Consider the following 26,701-nt stretch of genomic DNA (forward strand, 5'->3'; position numbering starts at 1 on the left):
CAAACTCAAAAAAGCCTATGAAAAAGGTACCAGGGGCATCTCATGGGGCCCCCTACTGACCCTGGGCCCTCAGGCAGTGCCAGTTTCCAAATGGTCAGTCCGCCCCTGATACAACCTATTCTGACAGCTTTACATAATGCATTTGTGTGATGTGACATAGATGCTTTAAACAAATCTTGTATATCTACAATTCCTGCATGGATGAAAACAAACGCTAATGGGATAAAGGGTATCACTGGTTTATTGTACAGAAACAGCCTAAAGTGTTCTAATAGAATAGTTCCTGACTCTTTTTAAAAAAAGAATTGCATAAAGCCACATTTGTAGAAGAGACAAACATTTGTAGAAGTAAAACAAAGCCACAGTATAATTATGACTTTTTAATTTCTGCTGCATATAAAGTAATCTACTGTATTACTGAATATTTAGTTAACAATATTTTTTTTCCTTATTGAGCAGCTTTCTCAGTGTAATGACAGATTAAACGACCTGGAAAAACATGCAGAGGATCCAGAGAAAATAACCAGGACGCGTAAGCTTGAAGGAAAGGACCCATCACAACCAGAGCTTCTGAAGAAAACAGAGGAGGTGGAGTTAACAACAAAGCCAGTATAAATTAATTCTCACTAGAAATGTTCTGTAGGCATGTTATACTTGCCATGGAGGGAAATCTGGCAATAACAGCCTCCAGCAGACTTCATGTTTTAAGGCAAGTTGCACTTTTCAAGGGAATTTTCACTTCATTTAGCAAAGGAGGTGAAGTGCTGCTGAATTCCATCATCCAATGTGCAAGCAAAAAATGTTATCTTTTTTTTTTTATTTTCCTTGCACACGACTTCTTTGCAAAGTGAAATTTCACCACATTCACTAAGCCCTGAGGAAAATTTCCTTGCAAGGTGAACAGCCTATTTGCTTTTAAGAAATCAACTCATCTCTCCTTACTCGAGAGTGCCTAAGGCATGGCCAGTGAGGGAAATGTTAGCGGAATGACAGGTACACTAAGCTGTTGATATTGCAAACCTACCACTAAATCAAACACTTATTTTAATGTGTTTTTTTTACTTTTCTTTCACATAGTGATTCTGTCAGTAACACAGTTCCTGTCCTAGGCAGCTTTCCTAATTTGGAATTCAAACACATCTCCATATCCTAGAAGGGAGATGTTCTATAGACATAAGGCAGTACAGACAGAAGAAAGGAAATAAATAACTCGCTAGATTTCTGGAAGGTATTGTTTTGCACTTATTGAAAATATATAACAAAATGCTTTCGATGTTACATTTAACAGACAAAAAGGAGAGCAAATTAGTTCATTGAATTAAAGGTGAGACCTGTTGCGCTTCTGCCTACTGACTATAAAAACAAACTAAACTAAGTGCAGCTGCCAACATCCAATCATAGACCCATAGATCTGTACAGAAAATGTAATATAAAATGATGTAGCGGTTACACAAAATAAATAATGCATAAACAATAAATATTGTGCATATACAGTGACCCCTCATACTCAGTGACTTGTAGTCGAAGAGTGAAAAATATATAAATAAAAATATATAAGTGCAGCCTGTGGGCTGTAAACCTACATGAATATATTGATCACACAAGGATCAAGTAATAGAGTGAAACAAAGTGCACAAACAACTTTAATAAAGATGATGAAATGAAATCAACTCTAGTGATCACACTAATTTCCCAACCGGTTGATCTGAATGAAATCATAAAAGCTATCTAAAGTGCAAAAAATAGTCCAATGACCGGAAGTACCTCACTGCGCTGCCGACGCATTGCGTCACGTCACGTGACTTCTTCAGGGCTAACCCTGGACTTTTTAATATTTAATATTTTTATTTTGTGGGGAATTTGTAGGGCGTTTGAAGTTTTTTTATTTTATTATATATTCACGTTGGAATATTATTTGTCACCATTACGCATGCAGTAGTGTATGTGGTTATGTATTTTTCACTTTGGTTTTCATTTTTGATTATTTGTACACATGCGTATATATATATTTTTTTTTGTACTGTTTATTGCAAGACATCACTTGGACCTTTCAGAGTCTTTCTTTCAGAGCACAGATATAGTCATTGGGCTATTTTTCGCACTTTAGATAGCTTTTATGATCTCATTCTGATCAATCGGTTGGGAAATTAGTGTGATCACTAGAGTTGATTTCATTTCATCATCTTTATTAAAGTTGTTTGTGCATTTTGTTTCACTCTATTACTTGATCCTTGTGTGATCAATATATTCATGTAGGTTTAAAGCCCAAAGGCTGCACTTACATATTTATATATTTTTCACTCTTCGATTACAAGTCACTGAGTGTCTGGGGTCACTGTTTATGCACAATATTTATTGTTTATGCATTATTTTGTGTAAGCGCTACATCATTTTATATTACAAATTAGTTCATCGTTAGTGTCTACACATGCTTACGTTGTGCCTCTTTTAAAACCAGTAATATGCATTACAGCATATACACATCCATGGACCTGGCCTAATATGTTATATACCAGAAATGCGTATTCATTTAGGTTAGTGCTGTTGGAAACTTTACAGAATTAATTTACTCTATTTGCTGTCTTCTTTGTAGCCAATTATGGATATAGCCTTTATGTGTTCTCTAATGACTGATATATGGGAAAAGTGATTCTTCTAAGCTACTGCACTTCTCCCTGTACCGTTATAGAAACTGGCATCTGATTTATATGTATTTGCATTCAATGCAGCTTGAACTGCGCCTGGCTGAGAAGGAGGAACAGTTGCTGGAAAAAGATTTCCTCTACGAGCAAGTCTCTAAGCTATCAGACAGGATACGCATAAAAGCTGAAAATGGCAAAGAAGACACTTTAACTTGTGCTAAAAAGGTCTGTAATGAGAAATATCTGCCTTTTCCCAAGATTCAGATAATACTACTTTTATGCTGAATGGCTATAAATGAAAAAGCACAATTTAAATATATTAGCCCTAGTCTGTGAAAAAGAAAAGTCAATCCATATTAACACAGTGCTTTGCTGTTCTAATGTCTCATACTCTTATTATTTTGGCAGATAAATAAAATGAAAAACAAGATTAAAGACACAACTCGTAAAATGATGTCCCAAATTGCAGAGTTATCTATGCAGCAAGCCAACTGCATAAAGCTGCAGCAAGAAGTAAGAGATAAAGAAAAGTTTGTTGAAACATGCCATGCAAGGATGGAACAGGGGTTGCCACCGAGTGGGGAAATCAAGCAAGAATGGAAGCGCTTAGTGCGTGAAGAACGTATACGCCAACTTGAGAGAGAAGAAAAGACAAGGGTATGAAGTTTAAAGAAGGCTGTCATTTTATGGCATTTAGCAGTCTAGGTCCTTAAGAAATATGTATTTACTTTTCAAACAGCAGTGAGTGATCTGTACACAGCTGAAATCACCCTGATTGTAGCTGCCAGGCATACATCATACACAAGCTTTAAACTAGCCATAGATGCCTCATTTTAGTTTGCATTAGCCAGAGAACTGAGCAAAACAAAAACACAAATGGATTCCCCCATTCACACATGCACGGTGGGTGAATGAATCCTTTCAATTGTGCCATTGTATTCAGACTGCAGAACACCGCCGCTGTCAGAAAACACTGATCAGCAGCTGCAGCCAGCTGATTGAGAACAATTTTCCAACAGTCCTGTTCAAAAAATGTTGATCGTTATTAACCTCTGGCGAGTGGGAGCACCTATAGATGGATCGAAATTCGGTCAGTCCCTGTTGAACCAGATGAATTTCAATTCAATCTGTGGCTAGTTTGCAAAGAAATGTGTGAAGTTTCTTTTGCTTGCATTTAGCCTTGTTACTAAACCTGGCCACACACATCATAATCCCAATGTATGATCTCCTTTATGGTTACCAAAAGTCTTATTTAAGTGCCTACATTAACAAACCTCTACATTTATAGAGGATTAGGTGAACCCTCAAACTGCATAATAATTGGTAGATTGAAAGGAGATTGTGAGATCAAATGGTAATATGTTTGACCATAACTCAGGAAAAGAAAAATTCAGGTACATAAATCACAGTTGTTTAGAAAGTTTGTGCGGTTTTAAAATATGGAAGGTTAAAATGTACTGAGCTTAAAAAAAGGAAAGTGGTGCTGCACTAATCAAAAATATAAATGAATCAGCAAGATGTGATGCCCACAAATACAGTACCAAAAATGTGGGGGAAAAAAAGCACAAACAGCACAAGTTCACTACAATATATGAAAAACAGCAAACAAACACATCCTCAACTAAACGTGATGATCCTAAAGATGTGCTATAGTTATGTGGTAAATGAACTGGACATATAAGGAAATGCAAACGTGAAAACCATATAGGTATCAGGGCCTGAGGAAGTGCTGTTTGTGCTTTTTTCCCACATTTTTGGTACTGTATTTGTGGGCCTCACATTTCTCCCACTTTTCCTTGCCGATTCATTTAGATTTGTGACTAGCACAGGACCACTTTCCTTTTTTTGGTCTCCTTACTATTTGGTTATACAGCTGAGTGCTAGCCGCTTTTCCAGGCTGGGGGGGTTTAGTTTAGTATTTGGTGGGGTTTTTTGTGGCAGCGCGGGAGGTTTCTTCGTATTTTACATTCAATTAATTGAGCTTGTTTCCAGCTGCAGGCCTTGTAACATGGTGACAACAGATAAAACAATAACGTGATTGATTGCCACAAGGACTTTTTTCCCTACATGTTTTTTTTATCAATTGCTTGTGTACACAAGGAACATATTGGGGTCCTTTACCATCATGAAATTAACCTATATTTGCTCCAAATGCAATCATTAACAGATACACTATTTTTTCTATGTATGATATATGATGTTTGAACAGAACACAGGTTTACAATGCAAGAACAAATCAACCTGTGCAGATTACAGTGTACTTTGTGTATTAAAAAAAAGACCCTTCCTGACGCATAGCAGCACCTTCAAGTGCCTCAATTTAAAGATTAGTACCTGCACACTGTGAAGCACATCCCCATATAAGAGCACCTAGGCTTAATTTGCTGCTCCTGTTCTCAGCCTGCATTGTGTAGGTGTATCTTGACTACACAGAAATACCAGGGTTTTCTGTTAAATAGGGTTTTAAGAGTTTTTTCAGAAAGGGGAAATTAGTAGAAAATAGGTAAACTTACAGTGAATAAACATCCGATAATGTTGCACGAGAAACAGACCCAATCATTACAATAAAAATCAACATTATATAAAGTAGTATGGATGGGGTTGGATTGGTTGTAAGGCGGTATTGGCAAAGGCGCTATGTGTGTGTTGTGTAGGCAGCAGCCTGGTATTGTGAAACTAGTCATGGCTAAGATCCCATAGAGGTGGGACAAAGCTGGCATATAAGAAAAATAGTCAAATGAAACTCGCAAAAGGTGGGAAAAAGGGGGAATCCATGACTGGAGACATGTATAAAGTCTGCTGAGTAGAACCCTAAAAGGTGAAGGAGCCAAATGATCAATGTCAGATAGAAAACTGTGTTTAACCCAGAGGACCCATATTTTCCAACTTTGGCATTCCATTATCCAATCCTTAGCTATGGTTTGTTTGTCATAGTGATGAGGAAAGTCATGAGTTTGAATTGAACAAAAGCAGACAAGGGCGCACTCTCATCATGCATTACTGTGGTACACCACGTTTTTATTAATAGACAAATGGATGTATACTCACAAACCAACGGAAATTAAAAGCAGAATATGTGGTCCGCAGTGACAGTCAATACAATGCTGTACCCTTGATAGGGATTTCTAACGCGTTTTGGGGGATAAACCCCCTTCCTCAATAGCTCTGAGGAAGGGGGTTTATCTCCCGAAATGCGTCAGCTTATCCCTATCAAGGGTACAGCATTGTATTGACTGTCACTGCGGACCACATATTCTGCTTTTAATTTCCATTGGTTTATACTATGACAGAATATCAAACTTTTTCAGGAAATATTAAAAAGATTGAACACAAGCTGGAATCTAAATGGTTCAGAAGAGCAATACTGTGGTGGGTCAAATAGGTGAAATTCTCTGGGGCTTCCATACCTAGGGGAAGGAGAGGTTCCACAATAATGACTGGATGGGTAGGTGTGGAAATATCAGGCCTCCTGTATAATTATAAGAGTCCCAAAGTCTTAACCGCTTATCCACCACCGTATAGCAGATATACTGCTACACGGCGGTGCAAAATCACGTATATATACACGTGATTTTGCATTTCCGGGTAGGGGGGCATGGCCTTGGATGTCAATCACCAGGTTCCCACCAGTGATTACCAACAATCACAGATGGGGAGGAAGACAGTTTTGTTCACAGTCTTCCTCCCTGTCAGCTCGGGCACACTGTTCGGGATGGTTGTGCACAGCACAGCCAGCCCAATCAGTGTGCCTACAGTGAATCACACCCCCCCAGTAAAACACTTCTTACACACAATAACCCCTTTGATTGCCCCTAACATAATCCCTTCCTGCCCAGTGTCATTAGTATAGTGTCAGCGCTGTTTTTTTTACCACTGATCACTGTATTGATGTCACTGGGGATGTCAGTGACACCATATTAGTTCTCCCCCAGTGTCAGAATGCCCACCGCAGTCCCACTAAAGTCAATGATTGCCGCCATTACTAGTTGGGAAAAAAAATATCCCAGTATCTATACTGCCATTTGGAAACTCTATAACTTTCACATAATTATTATTAATATTCAGTATTTATATAGCGCCAAAATGTTTGCTCAGCGCTGTACATTATAGTGGGAGACAGTACATGAGACAATACAGTAACAATACAATACATGAGGGGTTCGAGGGTCCTGCTCCGTGGAGCTTACAATCTAGGAGGGAGGGGATAGTGGTACAGGAGGAAATGGCTGTGGGGGATGGAGGGGTAGGAGGAGTGGAGGAGATCGGCAGTTAGGTGAGGGCAGGGTAGGCTTCCCTGAAGAGATAGGTTTTCAGGGTGCGCCTAAAGGTGAGGAGGGTAGGTGACAGTCTGATGGATTGGGGTAGTGAGTTCCAGAGCATGGGGGAAGACCTGGAGAAGTCCTGGAGTTGGGCATGGGAGGAGGAAACCAGGGAGCTAGAGAGTAGGAGGTCTTGTGAGGAGCAAAGAGTACGTTTTGGGTGGTATTTGGATATCAGGTCGGTGAGGTAGTTTGGGGCAGTATTTTGAATAGCTTTGTACGTCAATGTTAAAAGTTTGAATTTTATGCGTTTTGCAATCGGAAGCCAGTGAAGGAAATGACAGAGGGGAGTGGCGGATACGGAGCGGTTGGTAAGGTGGATGAGTCTGGCCGCAGAGTTCAGGATAGACTGAAGCGGGGATAGTCTGTGATGAGGTAGGCCGGTGAGGAGGGAGTTTCAGTAGTCGAGTCGTGAGATAATAATGGAGTGAATAAGTTGTTTAGTAGTGTCTGGTGTCACGGCCCACGGTCGCCGCCACCAACAGGCGACAATCGCACAGCCGCGACTAACAGTAATACGTCACGCCCACGGCGTCAGACCCCAGACCTTCTCCCCAAACTCGTGACCGAAGGGCCGGCCAATCCAAACCGCGGTGTGACGTGCGTAACAAGGCCCCACCCAGCTGCACCCTACACAGCGATTGCCCAGCTAATGGTCTACAATCTGTGCTTGCAGCCTGAATGCGCTTGTTACTGGGTCGGGTTAATTACGCAACTAACCCTTCTACTGCCACCACCACTTTTGTCGGAGACTGGGAAACTCCCGTTATCAAATATACACTATAATGATTGATATATTGATCTATATAGCACGGCCCACGGACCTGCTATACAGAGATATAACAAACAGTAGCATCTCTTCAAAGGCAGGGATTCGTGAATTGCAAGTAAGTGCTTAGAAACAGTTTAACACTTTCAGAAAGAAATATTTATTTCTAACAGGGTCAAAACAGGTGCGATAAAATATTTACAAAGAGATGTCACAAAAATATATATATATGTATATAAAGACACAGCAAAGAGATAATTAGGAAGAAGATTACAGGGTTAAGTTACTTGCCCATATGCCTGGATTTGCAAATCCAAGATGCAGATCAGAAAGGTTCTTTGATCTCCTCTGTTACGATGTTACCTCGGAGATCTGTGTGTGTCTGTGTGTCTCTGCATCTCTAACTCACTTGTGTCTCTTAAACGTTCCTCTCAAAGGGGAGGGGGGGCTCGGACTACACGTTTTGGGAGTGGTCAGTGGGAAACTGAATAAACTATAGCTTCCTAATACATGACATGAAACATACGGTTGACCCCGAGGAATGTTCAATTACTCTGGTCAGTTTGATAATGTGTGGGCTTACGCCGTTTTGGGTCAATGCTTTCCAGCCCTCTGAGAAATGTGGCCTTATCAGACGTAGGTGAGAAAGGTGACAGTTTTCCCAGCCTGCTGGCCCCACCAGGAATGTTTCTCCTGGGCTGACCCCCACCATCTGTCAGGAGATAAGGGCCTCTCAGGGCTGGAAAGGGAGGATGTGAGGAATGATTCGAGGAATACCTCACATAACAGAAAGTAAAAGAAGAACTCCGCTCCCAGCTCTGATGAGCTAGTTTGTTACATCTTGGGTTAGGAACGAACGTATTTTGGAGATGTTGCGGAGGTGGAGCCTGCATGAGTTTGCCAGTGATTGGACATGGGGCTGGAAGGACAGATTGGAGTCTAGAATGACACCCAGAACTTTGGCTTGCGGGGTGGGACTGATGATGGCGTTATTGGTCATGATGGAGAGGTTGGGGGGGGGGCGTGGGCTGGGGGGAAAACTAGGGAGCTCAGTTTTGGAAAGGTTTAGTTTGAGGAAGTGGAGTGACATCCAATCTGATATGTCGTTCAGTAGGCGGGTGATTCGGGCGGAGACTGAAGGGGTGAGGCGAGGGGTAGAGAGGTAGATTTGCGTGTCATCGGTGTAGAGGTGGTAGTTGAAGCCGTAGGAGTGTATCAGTTGGCCAAGGGAGGAGGTGTAGATGGAGAAGAGAAGGGGCCCGAGGACAGAGCCTTGGGGGACCCCAACAGAGAGGGGGAGAGAGGGGGAGGTGGCAGCTTTATAGATAACACTGAAGGAGCGCTGGGATAGATAGGAGGAGAGCCAGGAGAGAGCGGAGTGTCTGAGGCCAAGGGAGTATAGTTTTTTTAAGGAGGAGGGGGTGGTAGACTGTGTCGAAGGCAGCGGAGAGGTCGAGGAGTAGGAGCACTGAGTAGTGGCCATTAGCTTTGGCGGTTAGCAGGTCGTTGGTGAGTTTGAGTAGGGCGGTTTCGGTGGAGTGTAGGGGACAGAAGCCAGACTGTAGGGGATCAAGGAGTTTGTTGTCGTTGAGGTGGGAGCTTAGGTGATTATAGACTAAACGCTCGAGGAGCTTGGATGAAAATGGCAGCAGAGAGATGGGTCTAAGGTTGTTCAGGTCGGTGGGGTCCAGGGAGGGTTTTTTTAAGTATGGGAGTGATGTGCACGTGCTTTAGGGGGGAGGGGAATGTGCCAGTAGAGAGGGAGAGTTTGAAGTTGTGAGTGAGGGAGCGTAGGATGGAGGAGGAGGGTGACCGTAGGAGTTGTGTGGGGACAGGGTCAAGGGGGCAGGTGGTGAGGCGGGCTTCAGAGAAGACCTTAGTGACCTCTTCAGTGGTAGCAAAGTCGAAGGAGTGGAGTGTTGGGGGGGTTTTAGTGTGCGGGATGATAGGTGGGGTGGGGGTCTGATAAAGAAATTGCATTGTTAGCTAAGAAACATAAACCAATTAATGTACACGTATTGGGATTTTTTTCTAGCAAAGACATGTAGCAGAATACATTTTGGCCTAAATTTATGATGAAATTTGATTTTGTAAATTTTTTTACTGGACATGCTTATTAGCAAAAAGTCCAAAATATTGATTTTTTTCTCAAAATTGGTCTTTTTGCTTATAGCGTAAAAGAAAAAAAAAAATACATAAAAATGCACAGGCGATCAAATACCACCGAAAGAACGCTCAATTCTTGGGAAAAAAAAGGACAAATTGAATCTGGGTGCGGCATTGCATGATGCGCAATTGTCAGTTAAAGTAATGCAGCGCCATAACGCAAAAAATGGCCTGGTCAGGAAGGGGGGTAAATCCTCTGGAGGGCAAGTGGTTAATGAGCAACAATTTAGTTTTTGATGTTTGAACCTTTGTGAAGTACCTAATTTTATCTATTATTAAGGGATTGAGGTTTACCACTTTTAAGCTTACCCATGTTGCATGTCATTTAGCCAGCTGGTGTATTTGTGTTGCTAGAGAGTACTTCATTGGACTGGGTGCACCCAGCTTTTCTATCCAGTTTGTGAAGATATAACAACGCACTTAAATTCAAAACACTGTTGTAAGAGATATACAGCGAATGGTGGGAATGAGATGCCATTAATTTGACATTGTTAGTGACGCCTGAGATTTTGGTGAAAGTATGTAATGTGGTGAGAAGATAAGGGAGAGCGGAAATTAGATTTATGATAAAGAAATCGCATTGTTAGCTAAGAGACAATTTTTGGCACACAACAGCAACCTCAAGGCCTGTTATGTTTAGGTCTTAAAGTTGGGCTAGGGGTTTTATCACTAAAATAAAAAGTAAAGAGGACAGAGGGCTACCTTGTCTGGTTCCTCTTGATATATAGAAAGGAACAGATACCAAGCCAGAGTATTGAAGGAAAGTTCTTGGGAGAAACTTTGAGATTTTGAAGGTGGCTTCAGTGGGTACTGAGGCTGCAAACAGGATTAGGGAAAGTAAATTAATCCACTGTGTGGGACTCTTTTTAACCACAGGTTAAAGGATGAAACCAAAATGGTTCATCACTGATCTTGGCATAAATGCATGTCACTAATAGGCTTGATGTTCCCTGCAGATAGTCATACACAAAACAGACCAATATTGCATGACAAATTTTATTTTTAACAAGCATTTCACATGTATAAAATTAGAAAACTAGTTTTATAAACCATTTGAAAATTGTAATACCTGAGTCACAATATCTGTAGTATTAGTTTACATGTTTGTTAATTAGATCTGTAAAAAAGACATTAAGTTCTAAGAAATGCTAAAGACCTACTTGCATCACATAATGCCAAAAACATGTCAGTATTTAAAATTCCAACAAAACAATAATCATCATATTACTAATGGCTATAAACTTCTTCTGCAGATTCAAGAGGAGGAAGAACAACACTTTTTGCCAAATGGAACCTACACCACAGCGGAGCAGCGTCCTAATGCTTACATACCTGAAGATGAAAATGTTCTTCCTCTTCCTCGACCTTATGGTGCTTTGGCACCTTTCAAGCCCAGTGAGCCAGGCTCAAACATGCGGCACATAAGAAAGCCAATGATAAAGCCAATTGAAATTTAACCTTAGGGAGCGTTATGGACAGAGATAGGAATGATAGTTTCTGTACATCCTTGTACATATAAAATGGCAGGGAAACCTTTTACATCTACTGACACTGTAGTAAAATGAGAGGAAAAAGGGCAGTTCTGTAATTCAGAATGTGTGAAATTTCACTTGCCATTTAAAATGTCCGACGCAGAATAGCTCTACTACTGTAGTACACCAGTAAAGGCCTTCAGGCATATACTAAGTGTTATGCAACACTTCAAAATGTGGGCTAAATGACCTTACAGTTTCATACATTTGCTGCATTTTGGCCTTCTAAAGTACACACTGGCTTGCACATAAAAGCGTTGTAAAGAAACATAGCAACTGGCTTCTAACCAACATCTGGTGCAGGTTAAGGAAGTAAAATTGGTTGCTATTGGTAACAAGAATATGTTTTCTTTTAAACACTTTTACGCATCTTTCCCACTATTAGGTGAACTTGTTTTGCTGATAAAACACCCAAATATCACACTAACACCCTTTTTTCTTTTAGTCCTACCACATTCTCATAACACTAAAACATATATTTAATGCCAACGTAAATTTGTACATCATTTTCTTAACATATTTTATGATCTATGCCACCATTTCTCAGACTTGTCTGCACGTGCCACTAACAGTAATGTCGGGGATCGCTGCGCCGCTGGGCTCGGCGCAGGCGCAGTACACCGCCCTGTGCAGGGACGCGGGCGCCGGGACCTGGCCGACCGTGGCAACCAGGTTCGCGCATGCGCAGTAGAGACCACGGGTGCGCGCCTGGCACCAATGACAGCGCAGGGCAGGATATTTAAACAGCCCTGAGCTGTCATTCAGTGCCTTCTGGTCTCTTTGAATCCTGTGTACCTGTGAAACCTGTGAAAGTAAGTTGCTGACCCGGATTGTGCCCTGACCTTGCTGTTTCTCCTGTTCTTGACCCTTGCTTGTCTGACCTCTCTCCTGAATGCCCCCTATTGGATCTGACCTGCTGTTGCTGACCTGGCGTGTGACCCGACTATTCTTTGCCCGCTGCTCTGTACCGCACCGTCCCCATAGTTACCGACCCGGCTTGTATGACCTTGCACTTGCTCAGCCATCCATCCATTCCTCTCAACGGGGTCTCCAGACCTCCTCATACCTGGCTCTCTCCCGTGGGAGCCCCTGGCGAATACCCCTACCACTGACGGGTGTCCTCAGGAGTCACGACCTGGTCCCAGGGTACTCCAAGTCCATCCCCACCATCAGGGGCCCTGGTGAACAAGTACCTTGGGGCTTAGACTCCGTACGCCGGGAACGTCCGATCAGTGGAGTGCTAGTGGTACCGCCGGGAGGTCCCTTACAAGTGAGGTCAATATAATTTAACTTTTTTTTTTTAAAATTGAAAATGCTATCAATTCCCCACACTGAACTAGGTAAGCTCAGTATAGGTTTAACAGCCCAATATTACACAGAATATCAACGTATGTACACGTTAGTTAATGTTTTAAATGGTGCTAGGTTACATCTGTGCAATAGCCATTTCTTAAGGTATTAATGTACTTTATAAGACAACATAAGCATCACATTAAAGCCCATTAAACACGTAAAATGCATGAACAAAAAAAAAAAAAAAAAAAAAAAAAAAAAAGCACAGAAAGGTGTAAATCCAAACTTGATGGAGACTGCTGTCTCACATCAAACAAATATTTGGAGGGCAAAGAAGTTCAATTAAAAGGTTTTAAAATTCCAAAGGAACACAAGACCTTATCTCTCCCCTTCCCCCCCAGCAAGGTATGCTCACCCATCCATGCTCCTATGCAGACTTCTTACTCTGTCTGAGACATCTCTCCATTGCTCTAATGGACTGGGGATTCTCAGTACAAGACAAAATTTGACCTCCCCATGTGATAGTGATCAGGTCTGGGCAGACAATCACAAAGCCTGACTGTCATGTTGAGGAAAGCAGTGATGTTATCCATTTGGGTGAACTTGGATATCAGAACTTATTCAGGGTGGACTCAGCAGAAAGAGCGTGGAGTGAGTATACCTTGTTAGGGGTATAGTGGGAAACTGAAATAAGATTTCATTTTCACAACTTGCTGTCAGAGGTCTTTTATGTGGCCATACAGTGAGAGATGTTAATTTACAAAGGAAAAAATGACCTTACCTTGTAAAGAAACACATAATGCTTTCACAAGATAGTAATTTAAACTGATCTTTTTGTCTATAAATTACTTACACTATAAAAATAATGGATAGTTTGAAATTACCATTGATTGAACTCTCCATCAACCAGAAAATCAGGTGTGAATTAATTTCACACACTGTTCTTATGAACATGGGATAATGAAGGCTTGCTTTCATATTTGTGAAAATAAAAAGGTGGAATTTCCTGACTGACGTCGCTTTAGCGGGGATGTGAGGGTAGACTTCCCTGAACTTATCCTGCTCTATCTTTACAAAAGATCCAATCTCAGGAACAGTCAAGTACAAAAATATGTATATACACACACAAAATTAAGCTTCCCTTGGAAGTGTTGTCAGTCTTAAAAGTATCATACACATTGTGCTGTAAATATTTTTGAATATCTGAAGAATTAAATCAGTCCAGAGAATGCTTAAGTGAAGGTTATAGCCCTCAGGTAATCAGGACACGCGTAAGATCAAGGCCATATTTAGTTCAACAACTCACATTATGTGGTCACTTCAAATCTCAACTAAATAGAAATGTATTTAAAATGATTATTCTTCTACATGAAACATTATAGAATAATTTATAATGGTTAACAGAAAAAATGATGATTAAAATTATGAGTTGTGCACACAATCTGTTGTAATGAAGCTTACATTTCAGTATGTAAACATTTTACAGCTTTTTCACATTTCATTGAAAATTTCCTATAAGGAAAACGGCATTTCATGTAACTGCCTCACTGAACAAAACCAGTGTTTTCCAGCATAAAACTGAGAAATCAATAGACATTTCAGATGTCAAAAGATGCCTGACCACAATAGCACTGTAGCCATCATCCACATTCAGGTATCTGTGCCACATTCATGTATTAAACCACATGCTTTCACGGTAAGTCACAGGAAATAGGTTTGTGTTCCCTTATGAATGCAGCAGAGGGAAAGGGTCGGTAGAATGAGTGATTTCTAGTACTAATGAAGACCAAGAAGAGCGGATGTTCGTTTTAAAGCAATTTCTTCAAGAAATGCAGCATCTATGTTGTCTTCTTCAAAGGGGTTCAAAGCTGGAATACCAAAGAGAAAACAAATATTTTCTAAGAATGTTAAACAGATTATATGCACACACAAGAGAACATCTCAAAGTGGACCATACATTAGAATACTACAATCAAGTAACGCAGGTTCAGCTTTATAGATCTAGAGATACAGTATATGACTGAGAGACACGATTAAGGCTGGCCATACATTATACAATTTTCTTGAGATTTGTGCTTTCGATTTACCAAAAACCATATAATATGAGGTCAAACCCAAACAACACTTTCAGTTGTATCCAATTAGGCAGGCCCTTGCACTACACAGTTGAAGGTAAATCTAAAGGAAATTGGGCAGAAATTTGTAAGAAAATTGTATAGTGTATGGCCAGCCTTAGTATTTAAAGGCATTATCCACCTTCCTACCTGCACCTTGTGTTTTACACCTGCATAAGATGGGAATTGATCATGTAGTTTCATGGTATCATTTTTTGCCCTGTACGCAGTCTATATTAGAGTAAATTTTCACACTCCTGTGTCAGCAGTTTGTTAAAACATGAGGAATGCAGCATGGAACTGCATAGGTTAATGTGTGACCTCTGTCTGTTGTGTGAGAACTGAATCTTCTTGTTAAGAAACTACATATCCCTCAATTCTCTCGGTCTTGTGCTGGTGCAGGTGAGAGCTAGTCATCAGTAATTAGATCTGACAGCCTCAAACAGGCAGAGCATTCACAGACACACAGAGATCATTGATGCAGGTGGCAGAGGTTTATTATTACTCTCCCACATTTGTGATGAAACACAGATTCAATGGCTAATGGAAAAGGGAGAAGTCCTGGTAGTCTTCCACCCAGGCCACGCCCCCCCCAATGCATTTCACGCCACTTACGGAGTTTAGTCAGGCGGAGTGACACACGTTGAAGGATTGGTCTGGTTGGAGCCCAGACTTGGGCTGTCATAGACCTTCTTATGGGGCTTTGCAGAGATGTGCGACTTCCAGGACTTCTCCCTTTACAACCATTTTAATGATGCTTATTATAAAAATCTGTTCATTTGCTTGATTATGTCAATACGTAGCTGCACAAATTTAAAAGTATATTAAACTGGATCAAATTTCTAAAACTTCCAAAAACGCTGCTAAATTTTCATATTGCTTCTGTGATGTAAAGCATTACCTCTATCTTCCACGTCAGACAGCATCATGATCAAGTAATTTAGCGGAAGAAAATTGATGTAGAGTGGAGAGCAGTCAGTCAATGACTGCCGCGTAACCTGTATTGAAAACAAAATTTTATATTGAAATATTTTTTTTTTTTTTTTAATAATAGCAGTATAAAGATTTCTATAGTTAAAGAACCCTTCTTTGTAATCTTTATGAAGACACACGTGTTTATATTTACAGTATGTACATACAGTATCTATTGCTTTGCATACACATTTGTCCTCTTTAAACTGATTCAGCTTCCTTTGCTGGTGGAAGTTGACACTCAAGGTGCTATGTAACATGCAGTATTGGGGATACAGTTTTTTTTTCTCATAACACAACAGCTATCATGCATGTAAGAAAAACTGACTACAAAGTAATTTTCAAAGAGCTTTCAAAACAAAACATTTTTTGCAATTTACCTCATTATTATTAAGCCTGAAGAGCAATTTTCTCACATACTTCATTGCAATAAAGTTATTACTGATGGCGTGATCCCACAAACGATGGACCTTTTGAGAAATATTCTGGAAATCAGATAAACAGTTAGTGTGACAATATGGAATGTTCTCGGTGGCGTCCTGTGTTTGAGAGTCCACTCAACACCTTTGAAATTAGATTTCCCTATAGGTAATAATGATGAAACAGGAAATCCTGGAGTCTTCCATCCTCAACATTCATTTTATTCTGGCATCCAATCAGGGAAAATTAACAATCTACGGACCTTTTACAGAGATGACTGCAGAGAATATACCACTTACAGCCAAACCTCCTATGCCCTTATATGCCCTAAATCATTCAGCTGGTACTTTATAGTGATAGAGATCAATGTTAATACATTATACATAATATATTACACAATTATTTTAAGTTACAAGAATGGAGAAAAACATTAACTATTCTATTCTGCTAAACAATTAAATCATATGCATTTGGGCAGGTCTACTGTTCGATCATAATACACAGTTTGCCAACAAAGCACACAGAAATAAGGCACAGAAGACAATTTCAAAAAGACTGCATGCTGAAAACTAATGTGGATCACTGCTTTTAAAAAAGGGCATAAATGCAGACATATGTAAATAGCAATTCTCTTCTCATTTTAGAACAAGCAGCCAAAAGTAGACCTATATATGCTATAGATTCCCACACCACAATGTAAAACTAGACTGGCTATTTATAACCACTTACCTTACATATACCAGTGTGAATGCAGGTGCATACAAATGATAATGCATGCCCATGACAAAATATACTAAAAAGTGTGCATGTTCTTGTGTGTTAAGTCCTTCAGAACCTGTGATTTAAAATATAACTAAAGGCAAAACTTTTTTTTTCGTTTTGGATAGGGTGCAGATGGATTAGTCAGTTTTGTTCTGTGTGTCCCCATTAGGGACATTCAACCCTCTCTGTTTGTTCTGTTTACCATTATCATTGAAAGTGAAAGTAAAAGAAAAATTTTTGGGTTGTCCCCAGAAAAGTAAGAGGGGAAATATTTTAATGGGGACACCAATTCTGGTGACCTGGGGGTCCCTCGAGGAATTCCCTTAACTTGCAGGGATTTCCACTCACTTTTTTTTTGGCTATGGGACAGGAAGTGAAGAGAAATTTCCACAATGGGACACAGATAGAGGAAAAAAAAAAAAAAAAAAAAAAAGGGGGAGGTTATAACCGTCCATTACTTTATCCAAAATGAAAAAAAAAAAAAAAAAAATGTATTTTAGTTCTACTTTAGATTTAAAAAAAAACATGGGGCATGAGGCTCTTTAGCACGGAGGGATTCCTGGTCAAGAAAGGCACCGTAAGAACATTTAACTACACTACATTAAAATACTTGATTTGCAGAGTTGGACAGGTTGTACAGTATAGTCCAAATTCATTTTAAACTTCACTTTTATTATTAGGTTTCATTATGCAATGATAAAAAGATAACACCAGATACATGAGAAGTAAAAAATCATTACAAGGTACTCACAGGTTGAAGGGCCAACTGTCATTGCAAAAGGTAAGTATATGAGTACCATCATGGTGCAAGTAATACCATAAACATTGGTATGTAGTTGGAGGAGATAATCTGGTGAATGTTAAAAGTGACAAAAAGTCTAGGCAGACCTATCACCAGGAACAACTTATCAAAATGATCAGAAAAAGAAGAGGCATCAGCAAAACGTGGTTTATGTATCAGCTATATAGTTATTTCACAGATAAACTCAAAGGGTAAGTTAGTATAAACAGTCACTTTTAATAAAGAACATTTTTTATTGTATACATTGGTGATTCACATCTCTAATGACAGCTGCAAATCCTGGGAGTGTATGAGAATTCCATCCACGCGTAAAGTTTAGTTTAGCCACATACGGAAAATGTATGGTAACCGCCAGGGGCGGACTGACAACTCATGGGGCCTCCGGGCAACAGGGGATCATGGGGCCCCTGTGTCCTTGCCCAAACTCAAAAAAGCCTATGAAAAAGGTACCAGGGGCATCTCATGGGGCCCCCTACTGACCCCGGGCCCTCGGGCAGTGCCCGAATTTCCAAATGGTCAGTCCGCCCCTGGTAACCGCTCTACATATAGCGGTTATGTCATCTACATTGATATGAAGGATATCAAGCTTAATAGAAGGCCTAACTGGTTGGGAAGCCATCCAAATTCATTTTAGTAGGAATATTAGCTGCTCTTGCAACTCATCTGTCTACTTCTGTACTTCCTGCTTTGTAATTTTCTCTGAAGTCTGTGATTGTTACATAACTTCTGGTTTGGATGACATTCAGTATCATCCAGATCCAATCAGTTGTGGACATTTGTCTTCACGTCAACAATGTGCAAGTTACTGTTGTGGTTTGCCATATTGAGTGTGAATTTGTTCTTGAGGCATAATGTTACTCATTCCCCAGGATAACACAATTGTGAAGCAGAAAAGAGCTTCTGGGGTCACATGTCGTCTCCTTTATCATTACTAATTTAAAAAAAACTGTTGCTAATATGCACTGGAAGAAAAGGAGAAACTACACTTTATGAATATAGTGCTTATATGCTGTATTTAGTGGTCAAGTGGTTTAGGGACAAAAAAAAAATTATCAGTTTACTACACTTACCTCTGGAAGACGTATTATTATGCTATATTTGAGTTTTTCATTTTCTTCGCTGTCATCCAGTTCTGTAAAGAAAAGAGAAAAAAAATTACAATGAATGTAGATATGTATACATCTATCTTTATATTGCCACTGGGGCAATACAATTACTTTATATGTGCTGTAACTTGTGTATATACAAGCACTGTTATGGAGTAAGTGTATTTTAATTGTTTTAAATTGACAATAAATGCAGAATTACACTATTGGAGGCTGCCTCCTGTTTTTCCCCCTTTGCATATACAAACTGGAGGAATGTTGGTTCTGAGGAGATGGTCCTGGGGAGTAAATCTGGGTAAAGCTGTAGGATGGAAAATTATATAAAGGCCCATTTATAGGGGTCATGGAGATATGGTGAGTGCGGCATTCACAAGGGGAGCACATATCAGTCACATCTGAAGAAGATATTGGAATTTCTACCTCTAGGCACAAGACCTATTTTAAAGAGCACTTTATGAACACTGAATCTCTTAACACGGTTTATTGGATATTTGTACCTCACAGAGAGACTTGTGTTGCGGACTTTTGCACAGAATGTATATTGTTTACAATATTTATGCAATATATTGCACAGTGATGGTTATAGTAGAAATATTGTATATTGTTAACTTATGCACTTTACTTAGTTAAGGACAAGACTGAGGGAGGTGCATTGTAGTACAGTTCCATTTGTATGGTGTCACTGAAGGGATTTTATTACATTATTTTTTAGGGGACTTGCTGTGTTGTAGGCCTCCCAGAGCCCTGCCTGTGGATTCTTTCATTGTGCCAATACTCCTTGGCATGCTGCAAGACAGGTATAGCATGACGTATGTAGTAATTCTTTTTGGGTCCACACTTCCTTTGCCCTCTAAAGAGTGATCTAAATGCGGATCACTTGCTGTGATTGACAGAAGCAGGAGCCAATGGTTCCAAGCCAATGAGGAGGGAGAGTCCACGGAGAGCAGAGGTTCTCCTGCAAATCGCTGGATCGCGATGGGGCTTAGGTAAGTATTGGGCTGCTGCTGCACACAAAATGTTTTTACCTTTATGCATAAAGGTAAAAACATTGAGCTTTTACAACCAATATTTAACCCGGCACACAACCATGTGTATTCCATGCAGTTGCAGGGTGGTTCGAGAGTGGACACATTCACTTGAATGGGCTGTGTTCTGCTTTCACCACCAAAAACAACTGGGGATATAAATCCTGCTGTGGCTGTGAAACAAAGCATCACCAATGCAGCATGTGTACACCCCTGGCCGCTACCTCTGTTGGGGGGGTTGGTGGTAAAACCATGGCTCAACAGTAGGGTTATACCATCTCTCAACCACTAGTGTGGTTTAGTAGTTGACAAACTACCAAATAAAAATGAACCTTTAGGCCTAATTCACACAGGGTGTATCAGTGTGTACACCTGTGTGAGGGTTTTTTCCCCATGCAGAGATATATAGGTGTTCTTTGCATCCCTGTGCTGGCATTCCTATTCATGTCAGTTTGGACGCAGCGGTTGCATTGATTTGGCCATATCCCAATGTGACATCTGTGTGGGTGCAGGTCCCTGAATGCACACGGCCTGTTTGGTGACAAAGTGCAGGCGTGCGAAACATGCTGTCCCGGCAACCGGCCTCTTTCTTCTAAAGCTGCGGCTCCAGCGAGAGTCCCCACCCCGTCTCTCCACATCATGGGGACGTCATCTGGGATGCTGGGACGTCGGATACACGTGGTCCCTGCACTTACAGGCATTCTACTCTCCACTGCTTCCCTCTGAGCGTACGGGCCGTCCATCTTGGAACCTGGCTTCTTAAAGCCACAGACTGGTTATCTATTTTTTACTATATGAATTATTAAAGGCACACCTCCATATAAGGTGTATTACTTTGATCACAAAACTACACAGAGTCTGAATATAAAGAACTCTGCTGCAAAAAGAAATAAACATGTGAGGTTCCCCTTTGATATCCATACCAGACATGTGTGGGAAACCCTACAGCAAAAAAAAAAAAAAAAAGGGAAGGTAGGCAAGGTAAGGGGGGACCACTGGGCATCTAGGTAAGGGGGGTGGGGGGACATGGAACAGTGCTGTATAGAGGCATGCATTACAAGTCACGCCAAATCACAAATAGACCAAAATCAGACCAATAAGCCACAATCATGTGAGCCATCTTTTATTTGTGTGCCCATTAGGTTTGTGATGACACGTGTAAGTTCACAGCTCATAATTATTCCCTACCTGCGAAACATCACACTGTTCACTGCAGAGAGGAATGGAGTGTGGACGATAACAGAATTCCATTCCTCCGTTTCATCATCCACATGAATGTGCAGAAATGCCCACAGTAACACTACAACCCACCCACATCAACTTCCACAGCTGGTACAAGTGATGCCCACCTATCCTGAAAATACAGAAGTTCAAAGGATCATGGGAGATGTAGTTTCAGGACTGATATAGTTAGGAAGAAGGAAGTCATAACTTTGAGATTCAGCCAAGAGCATTAGTGACATCACAGAAACATCATATAGCTGTATACAGGCAAGTTGAAAAGAAACTGACAAGTTTGGTTGTGATTCACTCAGACACTATGCATCTGTTGCTGTGGGGGAGGAAATCCTGGAGATCAGCTTTAACTGCTTCTAAGATATTAATCATACAGAAAGCAGCATTTTCATTTAGTCAGGCAGCTAAACAAAGCCATACACAGATCGAGCTTTCTGTGGATAGACTGAGCTGGGTGGAACATTCTCAGTCACTTCATCCTTTCAAATGTTGTCACTGCTTAGGTATTCAGACAGCTGCAGGACCAGTATGATAGCTGTCAGGGCAGATTTCTCCATCCACGGCATCTATTGATTTCCTCTTGTTCAGCCTGAGGGCTGGAAAAGAGATCTAAATGCGTATGTTTAGCTTAAGACTTGCATTTTAAGAAGAAGCAAAAAGACCCAACCAATGTGTAGTACTACAAAGCAGGAAGCAATCATGTATATGCAATGAATACCACGTATTTCAACTATTAGAAAAATAGTGTACCAGTCCCATACTTTAACATGAATAAAGAAAGATGTCTTACTGAATTTGAACAGTTCCATAAACCAGGCGTCAGCACTAAGCCACACTCAAAGTTCAGGATCAGAATTTGCACAGAGCAGCTCTGATCCTCCTCTTCTGGGGTCCCCCTCCAGCACTCCTGTCCCACACAGCCCAGCTCAGCCCATTCTCAGGTTTTGACTGACAGCAGCAGGAGTAAAAGGGTAAAAGGTTTTTTACCTTAATGCAGACAATGCATTGAGTTTAAAAAAAAAACAAACAAAAAAAAACCCTTTTACCTTTACAACCACTTTAAGGCTAGGTTCACACTGATGTGGTGCGGCACACCGCATGTGATTCGCACAGGAACCACGTTGTATTCCTGTGCAAATCACATGCAATTTGTGTGTGGTGCGATTGGAGCCATACATTTTGTATGGCTCAAATCGCGCCGCACCTGCACCAAAAAAAGCGCACGACCCTTTTTTGGGTCCACACTAGAATGGGATCGCATGGGTATTCACACCTATGCGATCCAATTCTGCACATCGCACCGAGTTTTACAGACCGATTTTGGGGTGTTGTTAACATACACACCCGCATCAGTTTGCATGAACGGGGTGCGATTCTGAAGCGGTGCGGAATTCGCACAGAAAACTCAAATTCCACACTGCATCAGTATGAACCCAAAACTTGAGGAACAGCATAAAAAATGCTTGTGGCACCAGCAGCCCCCCTTCCCCACATGCAAGGATCAAATGTTTGCTACATCTGGGGGATGCAGAAGAGGTTGTATTACTTACTTGACGCACAGCTCCGCTAGGCTCTGGTGCTCTTCTTTTCTTCCTGAAGCTGTGGTCTGTGGGCACAGCCTGGGTGCGTCATCACATATAGTGCAGGGCCATTAAAGTGATTCTAAATCTTTTTTTTTTTAAATAACAAACATGTTATACTTACCTGCTTTGTGCAATGGTTTTGCACAGAGCAGCCCTAAACCTCCTCCTTCCATCCCCCCCTTTTCAGTGCCCCCCACAAACCACTTGCTATGGAAGCACCTGAACCTGGATATGTGCGTCTACTAGCACACATACAGCGTGACTCGGCACTAACCCCTCCCCGTTTCCTCCTCACAGGAATCGAGCCCATGACTCCCACTGCTGCCTCCATGTCCAGAAAGGAGAGAGAGCAGCCCTGTATCAAGATTGGGCTTAAACAAGTATTTAGGGGGGCTGAGGGAGGAACTGACCATAGAAGAGTTTTTACCCTAATTCAGAACTTAAAAAAGGCTAGCTTACCTTTAAGAAGTTTAACAACAAATGCCTCTGTCAATGGCAAAGCTCCACTGTCTATGTAATGCAGTAAATTGCCAAGGGGCAGGCATCGCAAAGCTAAAACCAGATGCAGTGTCTGAAATCCTAAAACAAAAACACAGGATGGGTTGCTATAGAATAATTCAACTATAAAATCAACAAACATGTCCAGGTCAGCATAATAGGAAAACTTAAACAGAGCTTTTCACACCTTAAAGCAAACCAATTCTTATAAACCTCCCATAAAATTTAGAAACACAGAGGCTTATTTCAGTTAAAACAACATCTCAAAAGGATCAGTAAACATAGAAATAAACGACAGCAGAATATATACATAAAATTCCCAATTTTTCTTGTTAAAAGGCATTTTTGCCCTCTACCCCACCCCCTACTAGCTATTAGGTTATTATTAAAGTGTATGTTACCCTATATTTCATATTCCTGATAAGTGTCTGTTGTACCATGTACTTGTGTTAAACGTATCCGGTTTTCTTTCATCCTTTGTCTGAAATATATGGTAATCCTGCCAGTCCCCATTTCAAACTGACCATATCAAGCATAGAAGCACATCCATCCCAGAGTGTGGATATGGGGGTGTGTGTATGGGGGTGTGTGTATGGGGGGGGGGGGGGTGGTGTGTGTGTGTGTGTGTGTGTGTGTGTGTGTGTGTTTTATCTCTGCGGTTGATCAGCTACTGGTTTTATATTATGTTTTTAATTAAACTGCATTATTAAATTTGTGCTTTTAGAATATTTTGTGTGCAAATTCCTAAAAAGCCCACAATCCTAGCCAGATGCATCCATCCTAGCGTGGTCAGTTTTCAGTCAGCCAGTACTAAAATGGCCAAGACTTGTGCCGACACACCTCACTGCACAGTTCTGGTACAAATTTAAAAAAAAAAAGTATTTATAATCTTAACATGCATACATGAATAAAAGTGTTTACCTTTCATTTCTATTTTAAAACGGAATGGGTTGTTTTGCAAGGTGAGGGTTCACATAAAACAAAGTACTGTGTACCTGTTTATCCATTGGTTGTTTTGCCAAGCTGTAGTTAGGGTTTGCTTATCCATAGTGTCATGTATATGCAATTTGAATTGCCTGGGTATATAACAAGTTTACTTAAAATACTAAATACAATAGCGAAACACGTATACGTTTACAGCAGTGGTTCTCAACCTTTCTAATGCAGCGACCCCTTAATACAGTTCCTCATGTTGTGGTGACCCCCAACCATAAAATTATTTTCGTTGCTACTTCATAACTGTAATTTTGCAGTGGGAGGAATAGTGTCCCATCACTGATGTCAGTGGGGGGAGGAATAGTGCCCCATCGTTGGTGTCCGTGGGGGGAGGGATAGTGCCCCATCGTTGGTGTCCGTGGGGGGAGGGATAGTGCCCCATCGTTGGTGTCCGTGGGGGGAGGGATAGTGCCCCATCGTTGGTGTCCGTGGGGGGAGGAATAGTGCCCCATCGTTGGTGTCCGTGGGGGGAGGAATAGTGCCCCATCGTTGGTGTCCGTGGGGGGAGGAATAGTGCCCCATCGTTGGTGTCCGTGGGGGGAGGAATAGTGCCCCATCGTTGGTGTCCGTGGGGGGAGGAATAGTGCCCCATCGTTGGTGTCCGTGGGGGGAGGAATAGTGCCCCATCGTTGGTGTCCGTGGGGGGAGGAATAGTGCCCCATCGTTGGTGTCCGTGGGGGGAGGAATAGTGCCCCATCGTTGGTGTCCGTGGGGGGAGGAATAGTGCCCCATCGTTGGTGTCCGTGGGGGGAGGAATAGTGCCCCATCGTTGGTGTCCGTGGGGGGAGGAATAGTGCCCCATCGTTGGTGTCCGTGGGGGGAGGAATAGTGCCCCATCGTTGGTGTCCGTGGGGGGAGGAATAGTGCCCCATCGTTGGTGTCCGTGGGGGGAGGAATAGTGCCCCATCGTTGGTGTCCGTGGGGGGAGGAATAGTGCCCCATCGTTGGTGTCCGTGGGGGGAGGAATAGTGCCCCATCGTTGGTGTCCGTGGGGGGAGGAATAGTGCCCCATCGTTGGTGTCCGTGGGGGGAGGAATAGTGCCCCATCGTTGGTGTCCGTGGGGGGAGGAATAGTGCCCCATCGTTGGTGTCCGTGGGGGGAGGAATAGTGCCCCATCGTTGGTGTCCGTGGGGGGAGGAATAGTGCCCCATCGTTGGTGTCCGTGGGGGGAGGAATAGTGCCCCATCGTTGGTGTCCGTGGGGGGAGGAATAGTGCCCCATCGTTGGTGTCCGTGGGGGGAGGAATAGTGCCCCATCGTTGGTGTCCGTGGGGGGAGGAATAGTGCCCCATCGTTGGTGTCCGTGGGGGGAGGAATAGTGCCCCATCGTTGGTGTCCGTGGGGGGAGGAATAGTGCCCCATCGTTGGTGTCCGTGGGGGGAGGAATAGTGCCCCATCGTTGGTGTCCGTGGGGGGAGGAATAGTGCCCCATCGTTGGTGTCCGTGGGGGGAGGAATAGTGCCCCATCGTTGGTGTCCGTGGGGGGAGGAATAGTGCCCCATCGTTGGTGTCCGTGGGGGGAGGAATAGTGCCCCATCGTTGGTGTCCGTGGGGGGAGGAATAGTGCCCCATCGTTGGTGTCCGTGGGGGGAGGAATAGTGCCCCATCGTTGGTGTCCGTGGGGGGAGGAATAGTGCCCCATCGTTGGTGTCCGTGGGGGGAGGAATAGTGCCCCATCGTTGGTGTCCGTGGGGGGAGGAATAGTGCCCCATCGTTGGTGTCCGTGGGGGGAGGAATAGTGCCCCATCGTTGGTGTCCGTGGGGGGAGGAATAGTGCCCCATCGTTGGTGTCCGTGGGGGGAGGAATAGTGCCCCATCGTTGGTGTCCGTGGGGGGAGGAATAGTGCCCCATCGTTGGTGTCCGTGGGGGGAGGAATAGTGCCCCATCGTTGGTGTCCGTGGGGGGAGGAATAGTGCCCCATCGTTGGTGTCCGTGGGGGGAGGAATAGTGCCCCATCGTTGGTGTCCGTGGGGGGAGGAATAGTGCCCCATCGTTGGTGTCCGTGGGGGGAGGAATAGTGCCCCATCGTTGGTGTCCGTGGGGGGAGGAATAGTGCCCCATCGTTGGTGTCCGTGGGGGGAGGAATAGTGCCCCATCGTTGGTGTCCGTGGGGGGAGGAATAGTGCCCCATCGTTGGTGTCCGTGGGGGGAGGAATAGTGCCCCATCGTTGGTGTCCGTGGGGGGAGGAATAGTGCCCCATCGTTGGTGTCCGTGGGGGGAGGAATAGTGCCCCATCGTTGGTGTCCGTGGGGGGAGGAATAGTGCCCCATCGTTGGTGTCCGTGGGGGGAGGAATAGTGCCCCATCGTTGGTGTCCGTGGGGGGAGGAATAGTGCCCCATCGTTGGTGTCCGTGGGGGGAGGAATAGTGCCCCATCGTTGGTGTCCGTGGGGGGAGGAATAGTGCCCCATCGTTGGTGTCCGTGGGGGGAGGAATAGTGCCCCATCGTTGGTGTCCGTGGGGGG

General features: G+C 42.5%; 2 protein-coding genes across 4 annotated transcripts in view; one reads left to right on the plus strand and one right to left on the minus strand.

Annotated features, from left to right (window-relative positions):
* The window catches only part of CCDC146 (coiled-coil domain containing 146), a 142,371-nt gene extending 128,209 nt beyond the window's left edge, over window positions 1-14,162 (plus strand). For both annotated transcript variants that reach the window (XM_089685670.1, XM_089685676.1), the window contains exons 16-19: window positions 460-588; window positions 2,730-2,867; window positions 3,051-3,299; window positions 11,150-14,162. In XM_089685670.1, the coding sequence (XP_089541796.1) occupies window positions 460-588; window positions 2,730-2,867; window positions 3,051-3,299; window positions 11,150-11,353 (720 nt within the window). In that variant the 3' untranslated portion in view covers window positions 11,354-14,162. The remainder of the gene's footprint in view (window positions 1-459; window positions 589-2,729; window positions 2,868-3,050; window positions 3,300-11,149) is intronic.
* Window positions 10,879-26,701, minus strand: part of GSAP (gamma-secretase activating protein) — a 117,517-nt gene continuing 101,694 nt past the window's right edge. For both annotated transcript variants that reach the window (XM_089685686.1, XM_089685694.1), the window contains 5 exons: window positions 23,201-23,320; window positions 18,862-18,923; window positions 16,188-16,292; window positions 15,737-15,833; window positions 10,879-14,589 (listed from right to left, as the gene is read on the minus strand). In XM_089685686.1, coding sequence (XP_089541812.1) covers window positions 14,498-14,589; window positions 15,737-15,833; window positions 16,188-16,292; window positions 18,862-18,923; window positions 23,201-23,320 — 476 coding nt within the window. In that variant the 3' untranslated portion in view covers window positions 10,879-14,497. The remainder of the gene's footprint in view (window positions 14,590-15,736; window positions 15,834-16,187; window positions 16,293-18,861; window positions 18,924-23,200; window positions 23,321-26,701) is intronic.

Source organism: Staurois parvus, unplaced genomic scaffold (assembly GCF_062004578.1).
Source record: "Staurois parvus isolate SC_StPar_1 unplaced genomic scaffold, SC_StPar_1.0 ptg000019l, whole genome shotgun sequence".
Lineage (NCBI taxonomy): Eukaryota > Metazoa > Chordata > Amphibia > Anura > Ranidae > Staurois > Staurois parvus.